Source organism: Squalius cephalus, assembly GCF_949319135.1.
Source record: "Squalius cephalus genome assembly, chromosome: 10".
Taxonomy (NCBI): Eukaryota; Metazoa; Chordata; class Actinopteri; order Cypriniformes; family Leuciscidae; genus Squalius; species Squalius cephalus.
In genome coordinates, this window is record NC_137131.1 from 10119101 (window position 1) to 10145964 (window position 26864).

At 37.2% G+C, this 26864-nt stretch overlaps 2 protein-coding genes across 2 annotated transcripts; one reads left to right on the forward strand and one right to left on the reverse strand.

Annotated features, from left to right (window-relative positions):
- The first annotated feature begins 83 nt into the window (after nucleotides 1-83).
- On the forward strand, nucleotides 84-18611 carry rab44 (RAB44, member RAS oncogene family). The gene is made up of 10 exons (XM_079884540.1): nucleotides 84-184; nucleotides 939-16075; nucleotides 16177-16235; nucleotides 16323-16435; nucleotides 16523-16636; nucleotides 17560-17641; nucleotides 17722-17836; nucleotides 17989-18087; nucleotides 18200-18276; nucleotides 18379-18611. Exons 2-10 carry the CDS (start codon nucleotides 941-943, stop codon nucleotides 18461-18463), a joined length of 15879 nt encoding a protein of 5292 aa, XP_079740666.1. The 5' UTR covers nucleotides 84-184; nucleotides 939-940; the 3' UTR covers nucleotides 18464-18611.
- entpd8 (ectonucleoside triphosphate diphosphohydrolase 8) lies at nucleotides 18604-25755 on the reverse strand. Its single transcript, XM_079884615.1, has 10 exons — nucleotides 25632-25755; nucleotides 25240-25374; nucleotides 23996-24113; nucleotides 23756-23906; nucleotides 23481-23640; nucleotides 22286-22516; nucleotides 21892-22158; nucleotides 20111-20221; nucleotides 19825-19959; nucleotides 18604-19543 (listed from the first exon to the last, which is right to left on the reverse strand). Exons 2-10 carry the CDS (start codon nucleotides 25363-25365, stop codon nucleotides 19349-19351), a joined length of 1494 nt encoding a protein of 497 aa, XP_079740741.1. The 5' UTR covers nucleotides 25366-25374; nucleotides 25632-25755; the 3' UTR covers nucleotides 18604-19348.
- Between the last annotated feature and the right edge of the window lie 1109 nt (nucleotides 25756-26864).

The following is a 26864-nucleotide window of genomic DNA, read 5'->3' on the forward strand; positions in this document are numbered from 1 at the left end:
TCACACTTAAAATGCGATGCAACTTGTGTCAACAATACAGGAAGTTGAGGGTAGCAGCAAAAAGGAAGCTACAGCCCAGCTTCCTTCACAAGAGAAACATAGGCAACTTAAAGTGTTCTGCTGTGTGCTCTGCTAAAACCCCCAAGACTGCAAAGTAGATGAATTCTTGAAGGATTACCAGAAGGTAACATCCGTTTATCATGGTACTTTCCTAGCGTCACAAGTTTTAGGGGGCTCTGTCATTTGCATTTGGAAATGCAAAGTTTTCCATGTAAATTATGTAGATTTATACTTAGTCATGTTATTTAGTTATTAATGGAATGTGTTTTCACATTGTTTACTTGCCATCTGAGTAGACTCTTGGTCTCGCACGCATTTTGGTATTTTTGTGATAATGTCATGACAGAATCTTTATCCATCTGTCCAACAATATGTGCATTTACATATAAAGTTTATTTTTTTCACTTTTGGATTTAGATGATTACAATAGATGGAAAGTTGCTTTATCATTACTCATTTGTTTTCCATTTAGGATGTGAGAATCATCATAAGTTGTTATATATTGTTACTAAAACTGCCTAAAACGGTAAAATGATGCACATGCTGAATGGAAGGAGAATGCCATTAATGACTACTGTAGTTGTAGAGTATAGTGGCTTGATGGCAAATGAAAAGAATGATGATAAATGTGTTGTTTTTGACACAATTGTTATATTGAAAATATAACACTTGACCTTATATTTATCTATCTACTTATATCTAGCGTGTTAGGGTGCTTTGAGAGCACATGCGTGACATTTGTTATGAGTCATACATCACTATGACGCATCACTAATGCTCTCTGGTTTCCTTTTTAATCGTTTTGTTATAAAAGTGTTAAAGATGTTTAGAAATGACTTATGCCCATTGTTTGTCTCATTAAATAAACATATGAACAGCCATGTCAGGTAGAAGATCCAAGAAGAACCAGAGACTTGGTTCATCTCGGCGAGGTCCTAAAGGTCTTAACAGAAATATTGAGAAAGATGATGATGAGGATGATGGGTTTCAGCAGATTGCAGAGAGTGGTGATGGGAAAAATGAATTTCACACCATCATTGACCATTCAGCCCAGTTTGATCTTCCACAAAGCTCAAGTATTGATCAACAAACATCTGTGTTAGAATGTCCTCCACATGCAAGGAGTCTAAAGGATTCGCTCATGGAGGCTGAACTGCCAGAACGGAAAAGAAAAATGGGATCAACTCGCAAGAATGCTGGTGGGTTTAAAGTTGAGAGGAAACTTGAGGTGAGGACCACTGAAGATTTAGATGAATATGTAACTCAATCAAACACATCAGCCTCTGAAGAACAACATCCATCTCTCACAGAAGACGAGCAATCAAGGTCATCAAGTTTTTCTTCTAATTTATCCCTTCAAACTGAAAGTTCTGGGTTGGGAGGGGAGCCTCGAGCAACTGTTATGGTTGTGGTTTCAGAAAATGAAGAAAAAGATGCAATACACCATCAAGAAATAACCACTCATTCATATGAGGTAGTTAGTGATATGCCTATAGACAAGGCAATGGGGGGATCTGTCTATTCTGGTGCAGCTACAGTAGCTGAAAGTGATTTGTTGCGGGAGGATTCAGTCATGTTTAATGAACTAAAGACATTGAGTCACCAAGAAACCCCATTAGCCAGCACCTCTGGTCAAAAAAGAAAGATGGGATCAACCCGTAGGCCTCTCGGAGGGAAAAACAGTGAAAATGTAGGTTTGCAAGAACATTCGAGAAGCATGACAGGGAATGAAAGGAAAGCAGAAGTCATAGACGAAGCAAAGTTTAGCATGTCAGAAGAGATGGTGCAAACGTGGGATGATGTGGCAAGAGATGATCCATCGTCCCACTCAGAATCATCTTTGGTTTCATATCAGTCTCTATTGGCTGAGAGAGCTGAGCTGAACAAGCCTGATATTTCGGCTGGAACTGAAACTATGAACCATTCGGTTGCTTTTCCCCTTGTCGATCCAGAAAAGCCCCTACCTGAAACATCTAGCCACCGTGGTACTCTATTACTCAACAAGGGATTGGATTTTAAATTTGGTTCAAACACTGACGATTTTGATGTTCCAAACAAAGTTTTGGAAGAAGCAGGAAGTAATTTAAGTGATGACAATCAACATGTGCCTGATACAAGAAATGATACAAACACATCTCACAACTGTAGAGATGTAAACACAGTAGAAGGCAAGGAGGAGGTTCTAAAGCAGAAAGAGGAACCATCTAGAAAAAATAAAATGAGTAGTTTATCATCAAGACAGGATGCACAATTAGAGGAACTTGAGTTAAATTGTGATCATTCTACTGCTCAACTTATAGAGGGAGGAAATAGCAGTTTTGATGTGCCTGCGTCTACTATTAGCCATGCTAAACCCACAACAACCAACTCACCACATGAGATGACTGATGCTGTTGAAGAGAGCCAAGAGATGTATGTGGAAATGAAGTATGAAAATAATGTCTGTGATGTTGCTTCAATGACATGTGATACTCTGACTGATTTAGAGTGTGATGAAGATGAAAGAGGATCTGAAACGGACAATGGATTTGAAATCACAGTCCAGGGTGATGCAAGAGATCACCATGTAACACAAATAATAATGGAAGTAAGAAATAATAAAGAAGACGGAGGAAAGAGCACTGAGACAATTTTGATTTCAAATCAGGAACCATGTGAAGTTTCAACTGAAAAAGAGGAGTTACATAGAGAACAAGAATATTCATCAACTATATCTCGAACACAAAGTGGTCCACCACAAGATAATGCTGGGAAGATGCTAGAGATTGATTCTAGTGTCATTTTGCAAGTAGCTGTGGGTTCAGAAGAGACAGACACTGTTAATAAAGAAAGTGATATCAGCCCTGTCATTCCTGAAGATTCTCAAGATTCTTACAAGCTTACAACATTTCATTCAGAGACCCAGGAAAATAAAGGAGATACTGACATAGTGCCAGTAGGGGGAGACACAGACTTAGAAATTAAAACACAGAAAGAAACATTCAGTTTGGTGGATGAACCCAGTCCAGATAAATCTACATCACAAAGCTTAAAAGATGGAGCTAAAGAACAGGAGATGGAAATATGTGAGAACAATCAGGTTGGTTCTGTTGAAAGGTCTGAATCTGCTTTCATACAGTCATCATTTAGTTTAGATTCAGTGTCTGAGGAATCCACTGCAGTAACTATCTCTCACATCACAGAATCACAAACCCTCACAAAAATGAATGAAGAGTCCCAGGAAAATACTGGAGATGTTCAAACAGAAATCAAACCAACAGACTTAACAACATCTGAAGCAGAAAGAACAGAAGAAAGCATCCGTCATGCTGCTGTTTCAGTTGAAGAAGTTGAGTTTATTGTAGATACAGTTACAGTGGAGAGTAACATGACTGAGTCTGATCTGCTTCAAAATGATACTGTCACTGTTGCAAATCTGGAAACATTGAAAGTATCTGAAAATATTGAGAATGTTTCTTCTGTGACTGATATTGGTCTTCTTGTGCAAGATGATGCCACTGAAGGATCAGGAGAGACAAACACAATTCCTGATCAAAGTGACACCAACATCATTCCTGAAGATACTCACAGAGAGGAGGCACACTCAAAATCAAGTCCAATTGTTCACAAGCGAAAAATGGGCTCAACTCGAAGACCTCTCAAAGGCAATAAAGGACAAAGAAAGGGAATGAAATATCATGATGAAAATGAGACACTTGACAGTGAAGCTACAATTAATGTAGAGAAAGAAACATTCAGTTTGGAGGATGAACCCAGTCCAGATAAATCTACATCACAAAGTTCAATAGATGGAGCTAAAGAACAGGAGATGGAAATATGTGAGAAGAATGATGTTGGTCCTGTTGAAGGATCTGAATCTGCTTTCATACAGTCATCATTTAGTTTAGATTCAGTGTCTGAGGAATCCACTGCAGTAACTATCTCTCACATCACAGAATCACAAACCCTCACAAAAATGAATGAAGAGTCCCAGGAAAATACTGGAGACGCTGAAAGAGGGCCAGCAGAGGGAGACGCAGAATCACACTCAGAAATTCAAATACAAAACAAACCAACAGACTTAACAACATCTGAAGCAGAAAGAACAGAAGAAAACATCTGTGAAGCTAATGTTTTAGTAAAAGATGTTGAAGTTATTGGAGATACAGTTACAGTGGATAGTGATATGACTACTGAGTCTGATTTTCATCAAAATGCCTCTTCCCCTGATGCACATGTAGAAGACTTGAAAGTATATGAAAATGTTGAGAATAAAGTTTCAGGAGAAACAGACACAATTCCTGATCAAAGTGACACCAGCATCATTCCTGAAGATACTCACAGAGAGGAGGCACACTCAAAATCGAGTCCAATTGTTCACAAGCGAAAAATGGGCTCAACTCGAAGGCCTCTCAAAGGGAATAAAGGACAAAGAAAGGGAATGAAATATCATGATGAAAATGAGACACTTGACAGTGAAGCTACGATGAACGTAGAGAAAGAAACATTCAGTTTGGAGGATGAACCCAGTCCAGATAAAATTACATCACAAAGTTCAAAAGATGGAGCTAAAGAACAGGAGATGGAAATATGTGAGAAGAATGATGTTGGTCCTGTTGAAGGATCTGAATCTGCTTTCATACAGTCATCATTTAGTTTAGATTCAGTGTCTGAGGAATCCACTGCAGTAACTATCTCTCACATCACAGAATCACAAACCCTCACAAAAATGAATGAAGAGTCCCAGGAAAATACTGGAGACGCTGAAAGAGGGCCAGCAGAGGGAGACGCAGAATCACACTCAGAAATTACAATAGAAAACAAAACGATTTACTTAACATCTGAAGCAGAAAGAACAGAAGAAAACATCTGTGAAGCTAATGTTTTAGTAAAAGATGTTGAAGTTATTGGAGATAAAGTTACAGTGGATAGTGATATGACTACTGAGTCTGATTTTCATCAAAATGCCTCTTCCCCTGATGCACATGTAGAAGACTTGAAAGTATATGAAAATGTTGAGAATAAAGTTTCAGGAGAAACAGACACAATTCCTGATAAAAGTGACATCGACATCATTCCTGAAGATACTCACGGAGAGGAGGCACACTCAAAACCGAGTCCAGTTGCTCACAAGCGAAAAATGGGCTCAACTCGAAGACCTCTCAGAGGAGATACAGGTCAAAGAAAAAGAGGAGAATATCATGATGAAAATGAGACAATTAACAGTGAAAGTATGATCAATGTAGAGAAAGAAACATTCAGTTTGGAGGATGAACCCATTCCAGATAAATCTACATCACAAAGCTCAAAAGATGGAGCTAAAGAACAGGAGATGGAAATATGTGAGAAGAATGATGTTGGTCCTGTTGAAGGATCTGAATCTGCTTTCATACAGTCATCATTTAGTTTAGATTCAGTGTCTGAGGAATCCACTGCAGTAACTATCTCTCACATCACAGAATCACAAACCCTCACAAAAATGAATGAAGACTCCCAGGAAAATACTGGAGACGCTGAAAGAGGGCCAGCAGAGGGAGACGCAGAATCACACTCAGAAATTCAAACAGAAATCAAACCAACAGACTTAAAAACATCTGAAGCAGAAAGAACAGAAGAAAGCATCCGTCATGCTGCTGTTTCAGTTGAAGAAGTTGAGTTTATTGTAGATACAGTTACAGTGGAGAGTAACATGACTGAGTCTGTTCTGCTTCAAAATGATACTGTCACTGTTGCAAATCTGGAAACATTGAAAGTATCTGAAAATATTGAGAATGTTTCTTCTGTGACTGATATTGGTCTTCTTGTGCAAGATGATGCCACTGAAGGATCAGGAGAGACAAACACATTTCCTGATCAAAGTGACACCAACATCATTCCTGAAGATACTCACAGAGAGGAGGCACACTCAAAATCAAGTCCAATTGTTCACAAGCGAAAAATGGGCTCAACTCGAAGACCTCTCAAAGGCAATAAAGGACAAAGAAAGGGAATGAAATATCATGATGAAAATGAGACACTTGACAGTGAAGCTACAATTAATAGTATGATCAATGTAGAGAAAGAAACATTCAGTTTGGAGGATGAACCCAGTCCAGATAAATCTACATCACAAAGTTCAATAGATGGAGCTAAAGAACAGGAGATGGAAATATGTGAGAAGAATGATGTTGGTCCTGTTGAAGGATCTGAATCTGCTTTCATACAGTCATCATTTAGTTTAGATTCAGTGTCTGAGGAATCCACTGCAGTAACTATCTCTCACAACACAGAATCACAAACCCTCACAAAAATGAATGAAGACTCCCAGGAAAATACTGGAGACGCTGAAAGAGGGCCAGCAGAGGGAGACGCAGAATCACACTCAGAAATTCAAATAGAAAACAAACCAACAGACTTAACAACATCTGAAGCAGAAAGAACAGAAGAAAACATCTGTGAAGCTAATGTTTTAGTAAAAGATGTTGAAGTTATTGGAGATACAGTTACAGTGGATAGTGATATGACTACTGAGTCTGATTTTCATCAAAATGCCTCTTCCCCTGATGCACATGTAGAAGACTTGAAAGTATATGAAAATGTTGAGAATAAAATTTCAGGAGAGACAAACACAATTCCTGATAAAAGTGACATCGACATCATTCCTGAAGATACTCACGGAGAGGAGGCACACTCAAAATCGAGTCCAATTGTTCACAAGCGAAAAATGGGCTCAACTCGAAGACCTCTCAAAGGGAATAAAGGACAAAGAAAGGGAATGAAATATCATGATGAAAATGAGACACTTGACAGTGAAGCTACGATGAACGTAGAGAAAGAAACATTCAGTTTGGAGGATGAACCCAGTCCAGATAAAATTACATCACAAAGCTCAAAAGATGGAGCTAAAGAACAGGAGATGGAAATATGTGAGAAGAATGATGTTGGTCCTGTTGAAGGATCTGAATCTGCTTTCATACAGTCATCATTTAGTTTAGATTCAGTGTCTGAGGAATCCACTGCAGTAACTATCTCTCACATCACAGAATCACAAACCCTTACAAAAATGAATGAAGAGTCCCAGGAAAATACTGGAGATGCTGAAAGAGTGCCAGCAGAGGGAGACGCAGAATCACACTCAGAAATTCAAATAGAAAACAAACCAACAGACTTAACAACATCTGAAGCAGAAAGAACAGAAGAAAGCATCCGTCATGCTACTGTTTCAGTTGAAGAAGTTGAGTTTATTGTAGATACAGTTACAGTGGAGAGTAACATGACTGAGTCTGTTCTGCTTCAAAATGATACTGTCACTGTTGCAAATCTGGAAACATTGAAAGTATCTGAAAATATTGAGAATGTTTCTTCTGTGACTGATATTGGTCTTCTTGTGCAAGATGATGCCTCTGAAGGATCAGGAGAGACAAACACATTTCCTGATCAAAGTGACACCAACATCATTCCTGAAGATACTCACAGAGAGGAGGCACACTCAAAATCGAGTCCAATTGTTCACAAGCGAAAAATGGGCTCAACTCGGAGGCCTCTCAAAGGGAATAAAGGACAAAGAAAGGGAATGAAATATCATGATGAAAATGAGACACTTGACAGTGAAGCTACGATGAACGTAGAGAAAGAAACATTCAGTTTGGAGGATGAACCCAGTCCAGATAAAATTACATCACAAAGTTCAAAAGATGGAGCTAAAGAACAGGAGATGGAAATATGTGAGAAGAATGATGTTGGTCCTGTTGAAGGATCTGAATCTGCTTTCATACAGTCATCATTTAGTTTAGATTCAGTGTCTGAGGAATCCACTGCAGTAACTATCTCTCACATCACAGAATCACAAACCCTTACAAAAATGAATGAAGAGTCCCAGGAAAATACTGGAGATGCTGAAAGAGGGCCAGCAGAGGGAGACGCAGAATCACACTCAGAAATTACAATAGAAAACAAAACGATTGACTTAACATCTGAAGCAGAAAGAACAGAAGAAAACATCTGTGAAGCTAATGTTTTAGTAAAAGATGTTGAAGTTATTGGAGATAAAGTTACAGTGGATAGTGATATGACTACTGAGTCTGATTTTCATCAAAATGCCTCTTCCCCTGATGCACATGTAGAAGACTTGAAAGTATATGAAAATGTTGAGAATAAAGTTTCAGGAGAAACAGACACAATTCCTGATAAAAGTGACATCGACATCATTCCTGAAGATACTCACGGAGAGGAGGCACACTCAAAACCGAATCCAGTTGCTCACAAGCGAAAAATGGGCTCAACTCGAAGACCTCTCAGAGGAGATACAGGTCAAAGAAAAAGAGGAGAATATCATGATGAAAATGAGACAATTAACAGTGAAAGTATGATCAATGTAGAGAAAGAAACATTCAGTTTGGAGGATGAACCCATTCCAGATAAATCTACATCACAAAGCTCAAAAGATGGAGCTAAAGAAAAGGAGATGGAAATTTGTGAGAAGAATGATGTTGGTCCTGTTGAAGGATCTGAATCTGCTTTCATACAGTCATCATTTAGTTTAGATTCAGTGTCTGAGGAATCCACTGCAGTAACTATCTCTCACATCACAGAATCACAAACCCTCACAAAAATGAATGAAGACTCCCAGGAAAATACTGGAGACGCTGAAAGAGTGCCAGCAGAGGGAGACGCAGAATCACACTCAGAAATTCAAACAGAAATCAAACCAACAGACTTAACAACATCTGAAGCAGAAAGAACAGAAGAAAGCATCCGTCATGCTGCTGTTTCAGTTGAAGAAGTTGAGTTTATTGTAGATACAGTTACAGTGGAGAGTAACATGACTGAGTCTGTTCTGCTTCAAAATGATATTGTCACTGTTGCAAATCTGGAAACATTGAAAGTATCTGAAAATATTGAGAATGTTTCTTCTGTGACTGATACTGGTCTTCTTGTGCAAGATGATGCCTCTGAAGGATCAGGAGAGACAAACACAATTCTTGATCAAAGTGACATCGACATCATTCCTGAAGATACTCACAGAGAGGAGGCACACTCAAAATCGAGTCCAATTGTTCACAAGCGAAAAATGGGCTCAACTCGGAGGCCTCTCAAAGGCAATAAAGGACAAAGAAAGGGAATAAAATATCATGATGAAAATGAGACACTTGACAGTGAAGCTACGATGAACGTAGAGAAAGAAACATTCAGTTTGGAGGATGAACCCAGTCCAGATAAATCTACATCACAAAGCTCAAAAGATGGAGCTAAAGAACAGGAGATGGAAATATGTGAGAAGAATGGTGTTGGTCCTGTTGAAGGATCTGAATCTGCTTTCATACAGTCATCATTTAGTTTAGATTCAGTGTCTGAGGAATCCACTGCAGTAACTATCTCTCACATCACAGAATCACAAACCCTCACAAAAATGAATGAAGAGTCCCAGGAAAATACTGGAGATGCTGAAAGAGGGCCAGCAGAGGGAGACGCAGAATCACACTCAGAAATTACAATAGAAAACAAAACGATTTACTTAACATCTGAAGCAGAAAGAACAGAAGAAAACATCTGTGAAGCTAATGTTTTAGTAAAAGATGTCGAAGTTATTGGAGATAAAGTTACAGTGGATAGTGATATGACTACTGAGTCTGATTTTCATCAAAATGCCTCTTCCCCTGATGCACATGTAGAAGACTTGAAAGTATATGAAAATGTTGAGAATAAAGTTTCAGGAGAAACAGACACAATTCCTGATAAAAGTGACATCGACATCATTCCTGAAGATACTCACAGAGAGGAGGCACACTCAAAACCGAGTCCAGTTGCTCACAAGCGAAAAATGGGCTCAACTCGAAGACCTCTCAGAGGAGATACAGGTCAAAGAAAAAGAGGAGAATATCATGATGAAAATGAGACAATTAACAGTGAAAGTATGATCAATGTAGAGAAAGAAACATTCAGTTTGGAGGATGAACCCATTCCAGATAAATCTACATCACAAAGCTCAAAAGATGGAGCTAAAGAAAAGGAGATGGAAATATGTGAGAAGAATGATGTTGGTCCTGTTGAAGGATCTGAATCTGCTTTCATACAGTCATCATTTAGTTTAGATTCAGTGTCTGAGGAATCCACTGCAGTAACTATCTCTCACATCACAGAATCACAAACCCTCACAAAAATGAATGAAGACTCCCAGGAAAATACTGGAGACGCTGAAAGAGTGCCAGCAGAGGGAGACGCAGAATCACACTCAGAAATTCAAACAGAAATCAAACCGACAGACTTAACAACATCTGAAGCAGAAAGAACAGAAGAAAGCATCCATCATGCTACTGTTTCAGTTGAAGAAGTTGAGTTTATTGTAGATACAGTTACAGTGGAGAGTAACATGACTGAGTCTGTTCTGCTTCAAAATGATACTGTCACTGTTGCAAATCTGGAAACATTGAAAGTATCTGAAAATATTGAGAATGTTTCTTCTGTGACTGATATTGGTCTTCTTGTGCAAGATGATGCCACTGAAGGATCAGGAGAGACAAACACAATTCCTGATCAAAGTGACACCAACATCATTCCTGAAGATACTCACAGAGAGGAGGCACACTCAAAATCGAGTCCAATTGTTCACAAGCGAAAAATGGGCTCAACTCGAAGACCTCTCAAAGGCAATAAAGGACAAAGAAAGGGAATAAAATATCATGATGAAAATGAGACACTTGACAGTGAAGCTACAATTAATGTAGAGAAAGAAACATTCAGTTTGGAGGATGAACCCAGTCCAGATAAATCTACATCACACAGTTCAAAAGATGGAGCTAAAGAACAGGAGATGGAAATATGTGAGAAGAATGATGTTGGTCCTGTTGAAGGATCTGAATCTGCTTTCATACAGTCATCATTTAGTTTAGATTCAGTGTCTGAGGAATCCACTGCAGTAACTATCTCTCACATCACAGAATCACAAACCCTCACAAAAATGAATGAAGAGTCCCAGGAAAATACTGGAGACGCTGAAAGAGGGCCAGCAGAGGGAGACGCAGAATCACACTCAGAAATTACAATAGAAAACAAACCAACAGACTTAACAACATCTGAAGCAGAAAGAACAGAAGAAAACATCTGTGAAGCTAATGTTTTAGTAAAAGATGTTGAAGTTATTGGAGATACAGTTACAGTGGATAGTGATATGACTACTGAGTCTGATTTTCATCAAAATGCCTCTTCCCCTGATGCACATGTAGAAGACTTGAAAGTATATGAAAATGTTGAGAATAAAGTTTCAGGAGAAACAGACACAATTCCTGATAAAAGTGACATCGACATCATTCCTGAAGATACTCACAGAGAGGAGGCACACTCAAAACCGAGTCCAATTGCTCACAAGCGAAAAATGGGCTCAACTCGAAGACCTCTCAGAGGAGATACAGGTCAAAGAAAAAGAGGAGAATATCATGATGAAAATGAGACAATTAATAGTGAAAATATGATCAATGTAGAGAAAGAAACATTCAGTTTGGAGGATGAACCCAGTCCAGATAAAATTACATCACAAAGCTCAAAAGATGGAGCTAAAGAACAGGAGATGGAAATATGTGAGAAGAATGATGTTGGTCCTGTTGAAGGATCTGAATCTGCTTTCATACAGTCATCATTTAGTTTAGATTCAGTGTCTAAGGGATACCCTGCAGTAACTATCTCTCACATCACAGAATCACAAACCCTTACAAAAATGAATGAAGAGTCCCAGGAAAATACTGGAGATGCTGAAAGAGTGCCAGCAGAGGGAGACGCAGAATCACACTCAGAAATTCAAACAGAAATCAAACCGACAGACTTAACAACATCTGAAGCAGAAAGAACAGAAGAAAGCATCCATCATGCTACTGTTTCAGTTGAAGAAGTTGAGTTTATTGTTGATACAGTTACAGTGGAGAGTAACATGACTGAGTCTGATCTGCTTCAAAATGATACTGTCACTGTTGCAAATCTGGAAACATTGAAAGTATCTGAAAATATTGAGAATGTTTCTTCTGTGACTGATGTTGGTCTTCTTGTGCAAGATGATGCCTCTGAAGGATCAGGAGAGACAAACACAATTCTTGATCAAAGTGACACCAACATCATTCCTGAAGATACTCACAGAGAGGAGGCACACTCAAAATCGAGTCCAATTGTTCACAAGCGAAAAATGGGCTCAACTCGAAGACCTCTCAAAGGCAATAAAGGACAAAGAAAGGGAATGAAATATCATGATGAAAATGAGACACTTGACAGTGAAGCTACAATTAATGTAGAGAAAGAAACATTCAGTTTGGAGGATGAACCCAGTCCAGATAAATCTACATCACAAAGTTCAAAAGATGGAGCTAAAGAACAGGAGATGGAAATATGTGAGAAGAATGATGTTGGTCCTGTTGAAGGATCTGAATCTGCTTTCATACAGTCATCATTTAGTTTAGATTCAGTGTCTGAGGAATCCACTGCAGTAACTATCTCTCACATCACAGAATCACAAACCCTCACAAAAATTAATGAAGAGTCCCAGGAAAATACTGGAGACGCTGAAAGAGGGCCAGCAGAGGGAGACGCAGAATCACACTCAGAAATTACAATAGAAAACAAAACGATTGACTTAACATCTGAAGCAGAAAGAACAGAAGAAAACATCTGTGAAGCTAATGTTTTAGTAAAAGATGTTGAAGTTATTGGATATAAAGTTACAGTGGATAGTGATATGACTACTGAGTCTGATTTTCATCAAAATGCCTCTTCCCCTGATGCACATGTAGAAGACTTGAAAGTATATGAAAATGTTGAGAATAAAGTTTCAGGAGAAACAGACACAATTCCTGATAAAAGTGACATCGACATCATTCCTGAAGATACTCACGGAGAGGAGGCACACTCAAAACCGAATCCAGTTGTTCACAAGCGAAAAATGGGCTCAACTCGAAGACCTCTCAGAGGAGATACAGGGCAAAGAAAAAGAAGAGAATATCATGATGAAAATGAGACACTTGACAGTGAAGCTACGATGAACGTAGAGAAAGAAACATTCAGTTTGGAGGATGAACCCAGTCCAGATAAATCTACATCACAAAGCTCAAAAGATGGAGCTAAAGAACAGGAGATGGAAATATGTGAGAAGAATGATGTTGGTCCTGTTGAAGGATCTGAATATGCTTTCATACAGTCATCATTTAGTTTAGATTCAGTGTCTGAGGAATCCACTGCAGTAACTATCTCTCACATCACAGAATCACAAACCCTTACAAAAATTAATGAAGAGTCCCAGGAAAAAACTGGAGATGCTGAAAGAGTGAAATATGAAAATGTTGAGAATAAAGTTTCAGGAGAAACAAAAACAATTACTGAGCTACGTGACATCAACCTCATTCCTGAAGACTCTCACAGAGAGGAGGTACACACTAAATTTAGTCCAGTTGTTCACAAGCGAAAAATGGGTTCAACTCGAAGACCTCTCAGAGGGAACAAAGGACAAAAGAAAGAAGAATTGTCAGGAGAAGAAGACACAGAAACACTCTCAGAAATTCAAGACCAGGATAATGTGGTTGATCACAATGTGACACAAGATATCATGAATATAAGAGATGATGAAGATGAGGAGAGAATGACCACAAAGCTAGAGGATATGTCATTGAAGCTATGTGATGATTTAAAGCAAGAGAAAAGATCAGATGGATCTCAAACACAAACTGGTCCAGCACTGGATGATACTGGTTCACATTTATTAGATGTCCCTGAGAGAACTCCAGATTTTGCTAGAGACAGCCTTACAAGTCATTCTGATCTTGTCTTGTCTGATGCCCTGCTTATGGAGGAAACTCAAATTCATGTGTCATCTGAGGATGTTGTCACTTGTGTGCCTCCAACAGAGGTAGTTGAAATGCATTCAGTCTCCAACAGATCTTTGCAGAAGAGAAAAATGGGATCAACTCGGAAGAGAGGGAAGGGGATGGTACATGCAGAGGAGGTTGAGGAAGAGAAAGAGGGAGAAGCTGAAAATACAACTGATGATGGTACCACAAAGTCTGAGGAGAAATTAACTCTTGAAGAATCCATTACAGGATCTCTTGTACATCAGCAAGCATTCGGTTCATCTGCTGGTAAAGAAAGCCATGACATTCAGGATGTTGCTTGTAAATCAGACGTGCAGACAGAAAACTCAGAACAAAATGATCAAAATCAAGCTGCTGAGATTGTTTCAGACCTTCCTTTGGGAGATGTTGAGACATACTCAGTTCCTGAACAAAGTGAAATCACAAGCATCATTCCTGAAGAGTCTCACAGAAAAGATGTACAATCAAACTCGATTCCAGCTGTTCAAAAACGAAAAATGGGGTCAACACGTAAAACACTCAGAGGGAACAAAGGGCAAAGAAGAGAAGTAGAGTCCAAAGAAATGGATGCAGATAGTAAAGGAATGGCAAAGGTGCAGGATACAGACCCACATTTAGCAATCAGTGAAGGAGAAAATAAATGTAAACTGGATGAACAAAACTTCCCTGTTGAATTTTCTCATCAAGCAGCTATTTCAAACATGTTTTCTGAATCAGAAGATGGAGTGAAGGAAGTTTCTCTCAATATCCATGACTCATCTGAGGTGAGTGAGGAAAGGGGAATGGAGAATACTGTAAATGACAGTAATAGTCTGAATGAGGCAATCAATCTCTATGGGGGGACAACGGACAAATTTGTCTTGACAGTCAGTTGCGAAGATATTCATCAGACCATGTCTGCAGATTACCTTGATCAGCATGTTCATGGAGGATCAGAGCCTGAACAAACTGAAACCATGTGCCAAGTTTTTCCAACACTAGTATTAAAAAACATTCAAGATGATGTTGTTCATGAAAACAGCTCTCAAAAAATACCCTCCACCCAAGAAAAGAGACGAAAGATCGGCTCCACTCGGAGAAATCCTCGAGTAATGCATGGGAAAAACATGGGTGACCAGGATGATATACTTGATATGGCAATGGATAGAGAAACTAAAAAAGCAGAGGATGATTTGGATGATATGCCTTTAGCATCAAACATTAGTCAGCCCAAGGAAATGTCCTCAGAAGCTGTCAGTACCATAGATCTTGAATCAGAAATGTTAGTTAGTGCAACTGATTTAAAAGGAGGTGAAAATGATTATCAGAACAATTCTGACCCCAGTAGAACAACTGGACCTGAAATACCTGAAAATACTGAAAATCAGTTAGTAAGTGTTGATGTTACCAAACATCTACAGCCAGAGACTGTTCCAGTTGAGAAAAGAAGGAAGATGGGCTCGACTCGAAAAAATGTCAAAGAAGGAAGAATACGGGGGAAGAGAGATGTATATGAGGACACAGAGACTGCAGAAACACATCTGCAGATGTCTCAGGACTCTGAAATGAGCCTAGTAGGAAAAGCTGAAGAAGAACAAACAATTCACGATCACTCTAATCAGTCAGAGGATTCACTTCTTAGTGAGATAGAGAGAGCTTTAAATAAGACTTCTCAAAGTTCATCGAATTATGAATTGATCGTCAATGAGCCAAACTCAGATGACTTAGTGAATACTTCTCATCTCAATAAGCCAGAAAACTCAGAAATCCAATCTCTTCAGCTGAAACCATCACAGAGCTCCAAAACTCACAGTGAACCCAACTCACCAGAAAGACGAAGAAGAAAAATGGGGTCAACTCGCAGGAATCCCAGACAGCAGATCAAAACAGAAAGGGAGGATGAAGACAAAGAGGATGGGGAGATAGAGGAGAACTTAGAGGCAAATAAGCAAGAAATGAAGAACCTTGAAAGAGTTGAGACGTCTGTAGTGCATAATATCCCTGAAAATAAACTGAATAAAGAGTATCTTGATGTCCCCAGTGCACACACAAGTAGCAGTCAGCTAGAAGAAAGCAGTAACCCTGTTGTCCAAGAAAGGACGTCGCCTTCAACTAAAAGGAAGTTTGGGTCCAGACGCACTAATAAGGGCAAACAAGGCCTTGGTAGGCTGGACGCTTCTGATAAGAGCGAATTAGGAGATGAGGTCGAGGACAATCTGCGCAAAGATGACTTAACGGTATGTTAAACTTTTGTTTAATGTCCATAGATTTTGTACTTCAATCTTTTATGGAAATTGTATTTGTTTTAAAAACACTAATAAATGTCTGTTTTGTTAAGGTTTGTGATCCACAGCCAATTTTCCAACCGATTTCCGAGCGGAGCAACATGGAAGCCAGGTATGAGAGAGTTCATCCCAAATCTCTTTTATATAAAAAAAATAAAATAGTAAATCTTTTTTTTTTTTTCACTTTCTTTTGTCCTAGAAATGAAGAAGCTACTCCAAAAGGCACTGGTGCTGGTCTTGTTTCTTTGGACCAAGTCATAAAACATGATAGAAGCACTGGAACTAAGCAGACAATAAATTTAAAGAACAGGAGTGAGTCATAAAACATTGTCCTGTAAATGAATACTTATAGTTTAATATCTAATACTCATGTCAACAAACTCTGTCATATAATTTCAGATAGTGAATTACAGTTTAACGTGGTCATGGTGGGAAACAGTTGTGTGGGGAAGACTTCCTTCATAAGACGCTTCCATGAAGGGCAGTACACTGAGGATTACCGTTCCACTATTGGTGAGTGTTGTGATGGAGAGGAGGGATTATTGATTACTGAAGTAAAAAAGTACAATCAACTTATAGTGGAGCGGCTAAGTGATATAATCGTTCAGTTTATGATACAAGCGTGAAAATTGGCATGAGCAGTCTCCATGGGTCACTTGACAAGAAAATTGTCCGAGCCACTTGAAATTTCAAGATGGTGGCCATTTTTCAAGATGGCTGACACCTTAGTGGAGCAGTTAAGTGATATAGTGGTTTATTTGGTGATACAAACATGAAAATTGACATGAGCAGTCTCTGATGGTCACTAGACAATAAGCCACCCACAGCTACTTGAAATTTCAAGATGGCGGCCATTTTTCAAGATGGGTGGCTTATTGTCTAGTGACCATCAGAGACTGCTCATGTCAATTTTCATGTTTGTATCACCAAATAAACCACTATATCACTTAACTGCTCCACTAAGGTGTCAGCCATCTTGAAAAATGGCCACCATCTTGAAATTTCAAGTGGCTCGGACAATTTTCGTCAAGTGACCCATGGAGACTGCTCATGCCAATTTTCACGCTTGTATCATAAACTGAACGATTCTGCCAAACATAAGCACTTAGCCGCTCCACTATTACAATGAATTTAAATTATAATAAACTGACTTAAAAATTTGTTAAAAATTGCTTAACTTATTTTGATGAGTTAAAGCAATGTAAAAACATTTGTTGTCATAACTTATTGATCATATAATTATTTTTTACTAAATATTAAATTATAAATACTAAATTATTATTAAATTAATATTATTTAGTTACTAAATAAAACATACTATTTCTGAAAGGAAAAAAAATGCACAAAGAAACCCTAAATGATAAATGTATAAATTCATATTATAACTTAAAGCTATTTTGTTTGCGTACATCACATTAATAATGTGTTGCACGCAGGTGTTGATACCTGTATACAGACTGTTGAGCTGCCTGACAGAACTGTTAAACTGCAGATATGGGACACAGCAGGTCAAGAGAGGTAAGACATCAGAACAAACAAAACATGATGAAAAAAGAGCTTTGGTGGTGTGTGATTTAACCCCAAAAAATCTTTGTAAGGTTTCACAGCATCACCTCACAAGTGTTCCGCAAGGCTGATGGGCTTCTGCTCATGTATGAAATCACGTGCTCAAAGAGTTTTATTTCTGTTCGAGATTGGATCTCGGAAGCTCGGGTAGACATTGTTTTCATTCCTTAAATTTCCTTATATTTCAGTCAAAACATAAGACCTTATATTTTCTAGTAAATCTAAATTGTGATTTTGCTGAGAAACTAGGCTATATCTCTGTTTCCTCCCCTTAATTGTTTTATGACAATGTCACACAGGAAAAGGCCCCTGATGATGCCATCATGATATTGCTCGGAAACAAGAACGATTCTGTTGAGCGTAAAGTCCAGATTCAGGAAGGGGCGGATCTGGCCAGAGTAAGAGTTAATTGTGACTTCAACAGTACTGTCTTAGTTGTTTTGCATAAATCTATTTCTACTACATCTATAAACTTTTATAAAAGGTTGGTTGTATTTTTCCCTTCATTAGGAGTATAATATACATTTCATGGAGTGCAGTGCTGCAACTGGGGCTAATGTGTCAGAATCCATGAGGACTCTTGCAGAGTAAGACTCAAAACAAATAAAACCCATTACACTAATTATTACTCGTTTAATATGTGTGTGTTTTCTATCCATGCATAATGACTCATTTCTCATTGTTACTAGGTTGTTAGTGCAGCGCAAGAAACGAAAAGAGGAACACACAACATTAAGAAGAGAACCACCACCGAAGAAATCTGGTTGCTGTTAAAAACACTCTCCCACACACACACACAGAGATGAACTACGGTTCAAAAGGTTTAGTCAGTACATTTAAAAAAAGAAAAAAATATATACTTTTATTCAACAAGGATCCTGAAAAAAATGTATCACAACTTCCACAGGCATTTTAATAAGAACAACCATTGAGAAATGTTTATTGAGCACCAAATCAGCACATTAGAATGATTTCTGAAGGATCGTGTGACACTGAAGACTGGAGTAATGATGCTGAAAATTCAGCTTTGCCATCACAGGAATTATTTACACTTTAAATATATATATTAAAATCTTATTGACCCCAAACTTTTAAAGGTAGTGTACAAACACTTAAGGCAAAATATAAGCTGCTTATATATCGGTGTTTAAGGGAAATATAATTTCAGTGTTTTATAAATATGTACAAAGCACAATAATGGCTTCATTTTTATAATATCACATATCATAATGTAACTATAAATGTATTTAATGTCTGTTAAATGCTTTAAGTCCAACTGTAAGTGCTGAGTGGAGGTGAAAATTAATACAAACAAATAAAAAAAAGTATTACGATTCTTTATAAACTCTACGAGTTTATAAATGATGAAAAATCTCTGTGACTCAATTTATTGAATTATTAGCTAGAACAGACTAAATCATTGAGGTATAACTAGTCAGCCTTCAAAACAAGACACTACTTTAAATAAATTAAACTCGCAAAAAGCAATATTTTTGGCAAGTCATCTCATTTTTGTTATCATAATGTCAAAATATAGATTCATTCTTTGTAAAGGAAACATCTCAAACAGTAGTCAAAAGAGTTGCTTGTCGATCTTCATATCTGAAACATAAGTGATAAATATTATTGTAAACATACACATTCACTCATGACACAAACTTAGTGCTTTGGATCACGGACAAACAGGATGACTATAATAAGTAGACTGAGGAAGAGGGCAAAAACGATGAAGAAAGTCTGAGCCGCCCATTGACTGTGCACCACTCCTGTCACCGCTCTGGAACGCTCAGAGGGAATCATGTTGGTCAGGTTCAGCATGTATCCCAAAGTCCAACCAACATCCGTGTCTGCTACCTGGAACCATCATAAGGTCATATGAGTACAAATCCCCACATCACACTGATAAGATAAAAGCCATATAAAGGGTGATTCCTCAAAGTGCTTTTCTTATACTGCTGGAGCAGAGGTCATCTGGTTCATTGATTGAGGCACGTGGTATGACATCAGTTTATGAGCTACTGTCATTGTGCTTTTGAGCAATGCAGATTACATTACTGTCCCATATGAATCACTGAACAGCTGCATTGCAATAAAGGAAGACTAATAATTTACATTGAAGAAACTGTTTTCCTTACCTGTTTCTCAAAAGAGATTTGATCCCAGGTGCTATTGAACTTGTATCCTTTCAGTAGAATAGTCATAATATAATGAGCTGAAGCACAATAATCTCTCAGATATTTCGCCTTAATGGTTGGATTTTCAGCAGTAAGCTGCGGAAAGGAATAACGGTCCATGGATTTTAGGATCAGCATTATCAAATATACAAAACATTTAATCATATGTGATCTCTTCGCGTCTGACTAGGCTTTTTACTATAAAATGTAGGATTACAATGTATTGTGATAGTATCTGTGGACTCACAGTGATCCAGTTTTTGTTGCAGTGAGTCTCAATAGTGGAAAGAACCCGTGTCAGTGGAGCTTTTGGGGCGAGACCAAGGAAGTCAAAGGTGTAGAAATATGCTGAAAAAGCCTGCGATGGACATGAAACATAGTTATTTTAAGACATGGAAATTATGAATTAAAGCAACAACAACAAAAAAAGAGGATAATTCGATTCACTGAAAAGAGTAACTTATGAGCTTCTTTATTTGTTCATTTAGTAACCGCTCTGATGGACTAAGTTCAGTGAAGGATTCATCAGAGTGAACAGTGCTGGGAAGATTACTTACAAATTGTAGTCGGTTACTAGTTAGTAACATAATCAATTACATTTTAAGGTAATATAATTGGACTACTTTTGGATTACTTTTAGATTACTTTGGACCTAACTTGCATTACAACTTACATTACGTTTGACCTAACATTACATCAGGGTTTCCCAGACTGGGGTTTGTGAGTTTAATGAAAAGCTATTAATTATATCATAAAATCTAAATTAATTTAGAAACAAAAACAATCAAAATAAAACACTTACTAAAAAAGATGACATTTTGGTTACACTTTACAATGTAATGATATATTTAAGTACTGAGTAATATTAATTAACTACATGTACTTACTATAGGATTAGGATTAGGATTAGGGTGTCGTTTGGGGTTTGTTGCATGTAATTATGCACAATTTATAGCAATTCCTATAGTAACTACATGTAACGTGTAACAAGGACACTGTAAAATAAAGTGTTACCGAAATATTTTATTTGTTTACCAGCATGTCATGTGACCATTAACCAACATCAGAGAACCGTGCTTAATTGTATCATTGTCGTTATTAATATTTTTATTTTATTATTGACCTTACTTATTAACTTACTTCAGGTAAATATTAGGTAAAAAAGGTTCAGCTGACAAAAAAAGTTGGGGAATCCCTGGATTGCATTTAATTATGAAATGACGATTATTTGTACATTTGAATGTGATTGACTGGTTTGCCTTACAAAGACAGGTATACGTGGTTAAATGACTCTCTGAGTGATAATTCAAATAATAATTAATGTGTTCGCAAGGAGCTGATTAGATATGCAATGTTGCAATGTTCTGCATTTTGCAGAAAACACTTCTTAAAAGACTCATAAATAATTTACTGCCATTGTGAGAATAACATGTAATCATGTAATCAATAAAAAAGTAACTATAGTCTGATTATGAGTAGGCTATATTTTAAACAGTAATATAATCTAATTACAAGTACTTCATTTGTTTAATCTGATTACGTAATCCAAATTACATGTAATAAATTACTAGTTACTGTTCATTAAAAGAACCAGCTCAATCGTTCAGGATTTAGACTGTATTCGTCACCCTGCATGTTTTTGATTAACCAAAAAGTCATTTGTAATTTAATCTGATTAACTGGCTGCATTGAAGCCAATGTTGTTTTCGTGTGAAGTCCTCTAGGGCAACTTGTTTCTTGACATTATTTAGAGATACACATCATATTTAAGACGGCAGATTTATTTCCTTTGCTGTGGCAGGAAACACTGCAAAATAGACTTAATCAAATATTGTATAACTTTTTGTGTTTTTGCATGTCCATGTAAGGTAATGTAAAATACATTCAATATAAAATAAGTTGTGTTTTGTGTTATTCTATATCTTCCCACAGTAATTGTGTTTTCATTTCCTTCCTTACATTAAAACTCCTAACTTAAATATAATGCTATATTAATGAAGTTGATTTGATAAGGAAAGCAACACTCACAAAGAATTCGCCATTGACAGGAGGTTGATAGGCACCATCGATACCACAGTCTGGTGATAAGGCACAGTCGGTGAGGTTAACAATATTCTCCATTAGAGAAAGACAGAGGGATGAATTTCCCGTTCCTGAGAAAGTGACTATAGCCGTGGGGTTAAAATTGTTTGGTATGGCCACACAAGGGGAGTTGTAAAGTTCAGCCAAAGTAACATTGAGTTGATATCCTTCATGGTAGCATGGGTGACTGATAACAGATGTTGGTCCAGCAGTCTGGATGAAGCAAAAACACCACATCAGACATTTAATGTATCCATAATTTAAGACACTTTCTTTCTAAACATACATAACAGCGCTAAAACTGGTATGGTACAGATACGTGAGGCCTTTAAAAACCAACCTTGTGAAGGTATGCCTGAAGTTTCTTCAAAGCCTGGTCCTTGCCGTAGCACAAGTAGCTGTAGGTGTACAACTCATACTTGTACCCATAGAGCTGGAGATTAAAAGCTGAATCTGGTAATCTCACTGGGTCTTTTGGGATGAATGAGATCTGTGTTGATGCACCACCGAGATCTAGAGCTCCAAGGATCTTTCCTGCTTTAGGGTGGATCCAAAGGCCTTCAAAAGTGTGCTGCAAGGAAAACCATTAAGAGGTACTGGATGTTCTAACAAAGGGAAGTAATTAAGAGTCATTAAAATAATTTCTACTGTTTATTGATTGGATTGATTCAGTGTTGGCAAAACAACTTGGAAAGCAAGAATGAATATAGTATCGCAACTTCCATTGTACCAATGTTCAATGGCCTTTAGAACCAATGGCAAATAAAAATATATGAGATGATAAGGACATGTGACCCTGGATCACTAAACCAATCACAAGTCGCACGGGTATATTTGTGGCAATAGCCAACAATACATTGTGTGGGTCAAAATGATAGATTTTTCTTTTATGCCAAAAATCATTAGGATATTAAGTGAAGATCATGTTCCATGAATATATTTTGTACATTTCCTACCGTAAAGATATAAAACATTTATTTCTGTGAGTGAATGCAGCACAATCGTGAACATAAATGGAAAACTTTAAAGGTGATTTTCTCAATGTTTCGATTTTTTGCACACTCAGATTCCAGATTTTCATATATTGCATTTCGGCCTAAATATTGTCCTATCCTAACAAATCACACATCTTATTTGGAAAGCTTATTTATTCAGCTTTCAGGTGATGTATAAATCTCAATTTCAAAGAATTGACCCATGTGACTGCTTTTGTGGTCCAGGGTCACATATCTAGTTTAAAGTTATTGATGTTGCATTGATGTTGGTTGTTGGTTGTTTAATTAATGAACTATTGTTCTAAACACATAGATAAGTGTACAAATTTGAATCTTTTTCATAATATTAAATTAAACCCTCTTAAACCCTACATTATGGGGACAAAATGTCCCCCAAAAGATGGCAATATCCGAAAATCTTGTGGGGACATTTTTTGGTCCCCATGAAGAAAACAGCTTATAAATCGTACTAAGAGATGTTTTTTTGAAAATGTAAAAATGCTGAAAGTTTTCCATCAGTACTGGAAAGCCATTAGTCACCTTGACAAAGCTCTCCAAGAGGTAGTTGATGGTGATCCAGCCATAAGCCCCCTCCTCCATGCCAGAGAGTATTCTGGACCCGCGGAAATCAAATGGATAACTTTGGATTGTTTTGGTGACTTCTGCGAGGATGCTGTCTGCTAGACTTTGGTCCTGTAATCTGTGAAACCGATAACACTGATCATTTATGCAAAATTTATTTTTCATTTTTTCATTTCATTTTCATTATTTTCATTTTTCTGATAAATCAACCAGATGTTGATCAGCTGATTCACCTAAGAAGCCGCATGCCAGCAGTGGCACCAAGGTACACAGGTGTTGCCTTCCGCTGTCCTTCTGGTATCACTGCTTTGGCAATATCCAAGCATTTCTTAAGACTTTCTCCGGCTGCCGGAGGGTTCTCGACATAGCTTGATATGCCATCACCTATTAAAAAAAGAAAAGAAATACATATGTACTTGAACTTGCAGCATAACAGAACAAAAAGCTGTCTAAGTTTCCAGTGCTGTCCTCACCATCCACATCACAGGTCTGTTTCTGAGAGACTATTCCAGTGTTGTTCTCTTTGTTCCCCAGCCACTGGTACAGGAAGAGGGCCGTGTGAGTGGAGCCGGCATCAAACACAATCCCATACTGAGGAAGTCAGACAAAGAGTTCCATAAATTAGGGCGAAACTTGGGCGAAACTTGATTTATTGGGTGTGATTACTTTCCTGAGAGAAAACTTTTGACAATAGCTATTTCATATTTATGTTATTCCACAGGATTAATAAAACAGTGCTTCACTATTATAGTTTATGGTGAGAAATTAGAATTTGTTTGCTTGTTCATTATGCTTGTGGTCTTAAAAGACATGCTATGCATATTTCCTGTTGTTACCTTGGATTGTTTTAAGAAACCGACTTTTCATGTGTGAAATTTACATTACTGATTTTTCAAATAATAGCACATTATAGTTATTTTGGTAACACTTTACAATAAGGTTCCATTTGTTAACATTAGTTAATGCAGGTCTCATGAACAAATAATGAACAATACTTCAACAGAATGTATTAATTTAGATCAATGTTAATTTCAAATATACGTTCATTTCAAATATACACTAAAAGTGTTATTTTGCTGTTTGTTTTTAGAAGGTTTTGTACATCTTTTTGTTGGTCCTAGTTTTACGATAATGTTTAATTTAATCAACAAAAAAAAAATATTTTTAAACATTTGTTTATTTTAAATGATTCAAAATAGGGTTAAATGTGTGTCCTTAAAAAAAATCTAAATTCTACTAATGAATATCTTAACACTAAACAGTATGTTTTAAAAAATATATAAATATAATGTGTTCATTTAAATATGACTAGTGCATGTGTTCACAGGGATGTCATTTCCCGATCCCATTTCCCTTCTTTCTCCCTCCACTTTCCTGTCTCTTATTTGTCCTCTACAAAAAGGGTCATGAATATGTTTTTTAAAGCAGTGAAAAGTTGATCAAGGCATTGAATTAGGAATGACCAGAGTAGTCATGCTTACAAATATCCTCAGTCGCCACCAACACATATTTATAATACTAGTATCCGATAAAGCAAATTCTGACATCTGTTTCAGGTGATCTACATTAAATAAACCACATGTCAGCAGGCATGAAAAATAACTTGGTAGGAAATTATCTGGTGAATGCCTTCTACTTGGGTTGACTTACTCCTGATCTATTAAAAGTCTATACAAAACCACATCGTGACTGACAGTTGAGCGTGTTTGCTTTGCACCTGTGTTGAGTATGGCTGATCCAAAGTCTGATGATTAGCAAGAGAGAGAACCAAAGCGATGATGGTTGTACAAGCTACGGCTGCCATTGCAGCACCCAATAATATAACTTTCATCTGAATTCCCATAACTGCAGTCTATCCAGAAACGAAAAAAATAAGCATTACAGGTTCATCAACAAATATGAAAGTTCATTTCATGACATGCCACAGTGAAATCCTGGTTAAGACACAATAAATTATAGCTTTGTTTATACTTCACATGCCCATTCAAGTCTACAGGTTTAAGAGAGTGAATGATTAACCAGATCTTCCACTGATCTTTGTTATTTTAAAGCTGAATGGCAGGTCGAGACATATAACATAACAGATCAGAGAAAAAGCAAGTGTCTTACCCTTTTTCCTCTCCTTTACCACTTGAATTTTCTTTATGAACACACGTATGAGACGTGGCCAAATAACAAAGACAGGTAAGTACAGTGTTGATACCTCCAGACCTTTACTCCTGCCGCGGCCTCTGAGAACTGACGTTATACTCCCACTTCCCTAGTAGCCTATATATCTTCAGCTCATTACACACACACATAACACACTCACTAACTTTTCCTTTTTCACACACACAGTTAGGTGCTACACACACACTCCCTGGATTACAAGCTCAATGCTTCATTGGACCGCATATCTTCTCTTATTTTTTATGTATTAATGTCAAAAGTTGAATTGAAGTTTTCTTAAAGAATCTGACAGGACGTCCTTATGTGGGAACTGATAAACAACTTTATCTGAATAAAACCGATACCATACGCTAATCTCATCCAATAACAACTGTTACTTAATAACTAATCTCTCTGTGACTCTGCTGTGTTAACGTCCTTGGTTTAACATTGTAGCACAACACAAATTTACACAGGTGGACTAATTTATACAGATTTGCCATTTGTAGCTAAAGTTGTGTTAACGTTGTCAGAATTAAACCTCCTTCACAATGTTATAAAATCTGATTAACCTATAGTATAGTCTTAAAAAAATTGGCTGAAAACAGAAAAGCATACACTCATTGAAAAAAGTTTTATAGGCTTATATGTGCTTGGCTCAATTTTAAATAATGCGTAAAAAAAGGTTTAGGACAAATGTCTTAAATTACATGATATACTTTCATATTTAATGAGTTATTTCTAAATTTAATGTTGTGAAAAATTATGTTTACAAGCTGTTTAATTAAAAGAAATTATAATCAATTAAAATCCATAAAATGATCCCATGATGGGAACCCCTAAAAGGTTCTATAAATGAAGCACTTGACACAACCCTTTAATTTTCTATATAGAACCTTTTCTTTCAAAAATGTATAGGCCAGGGAAATTTTTTAAAAATTAAAACAAAACAGGAGCGTTGAACACCATTCAGTGAAGTCAAAGCAAAATGACTAAGCATCCTTGCGTATCAGTAACATAACGAAAACCGGTATTTCTAACAAAGACACAGTTCAGGTTATCTGTTATGAATATTATCTTGGGAAGCATAAAAATTAATATTTTGAAACATTTAATGTTTTTGTCTTGAAATCAATAAGGTCCAACATTCTTCTTTTTGTCCACCAATAAGTTGCAACATGCAACAGCAGTATA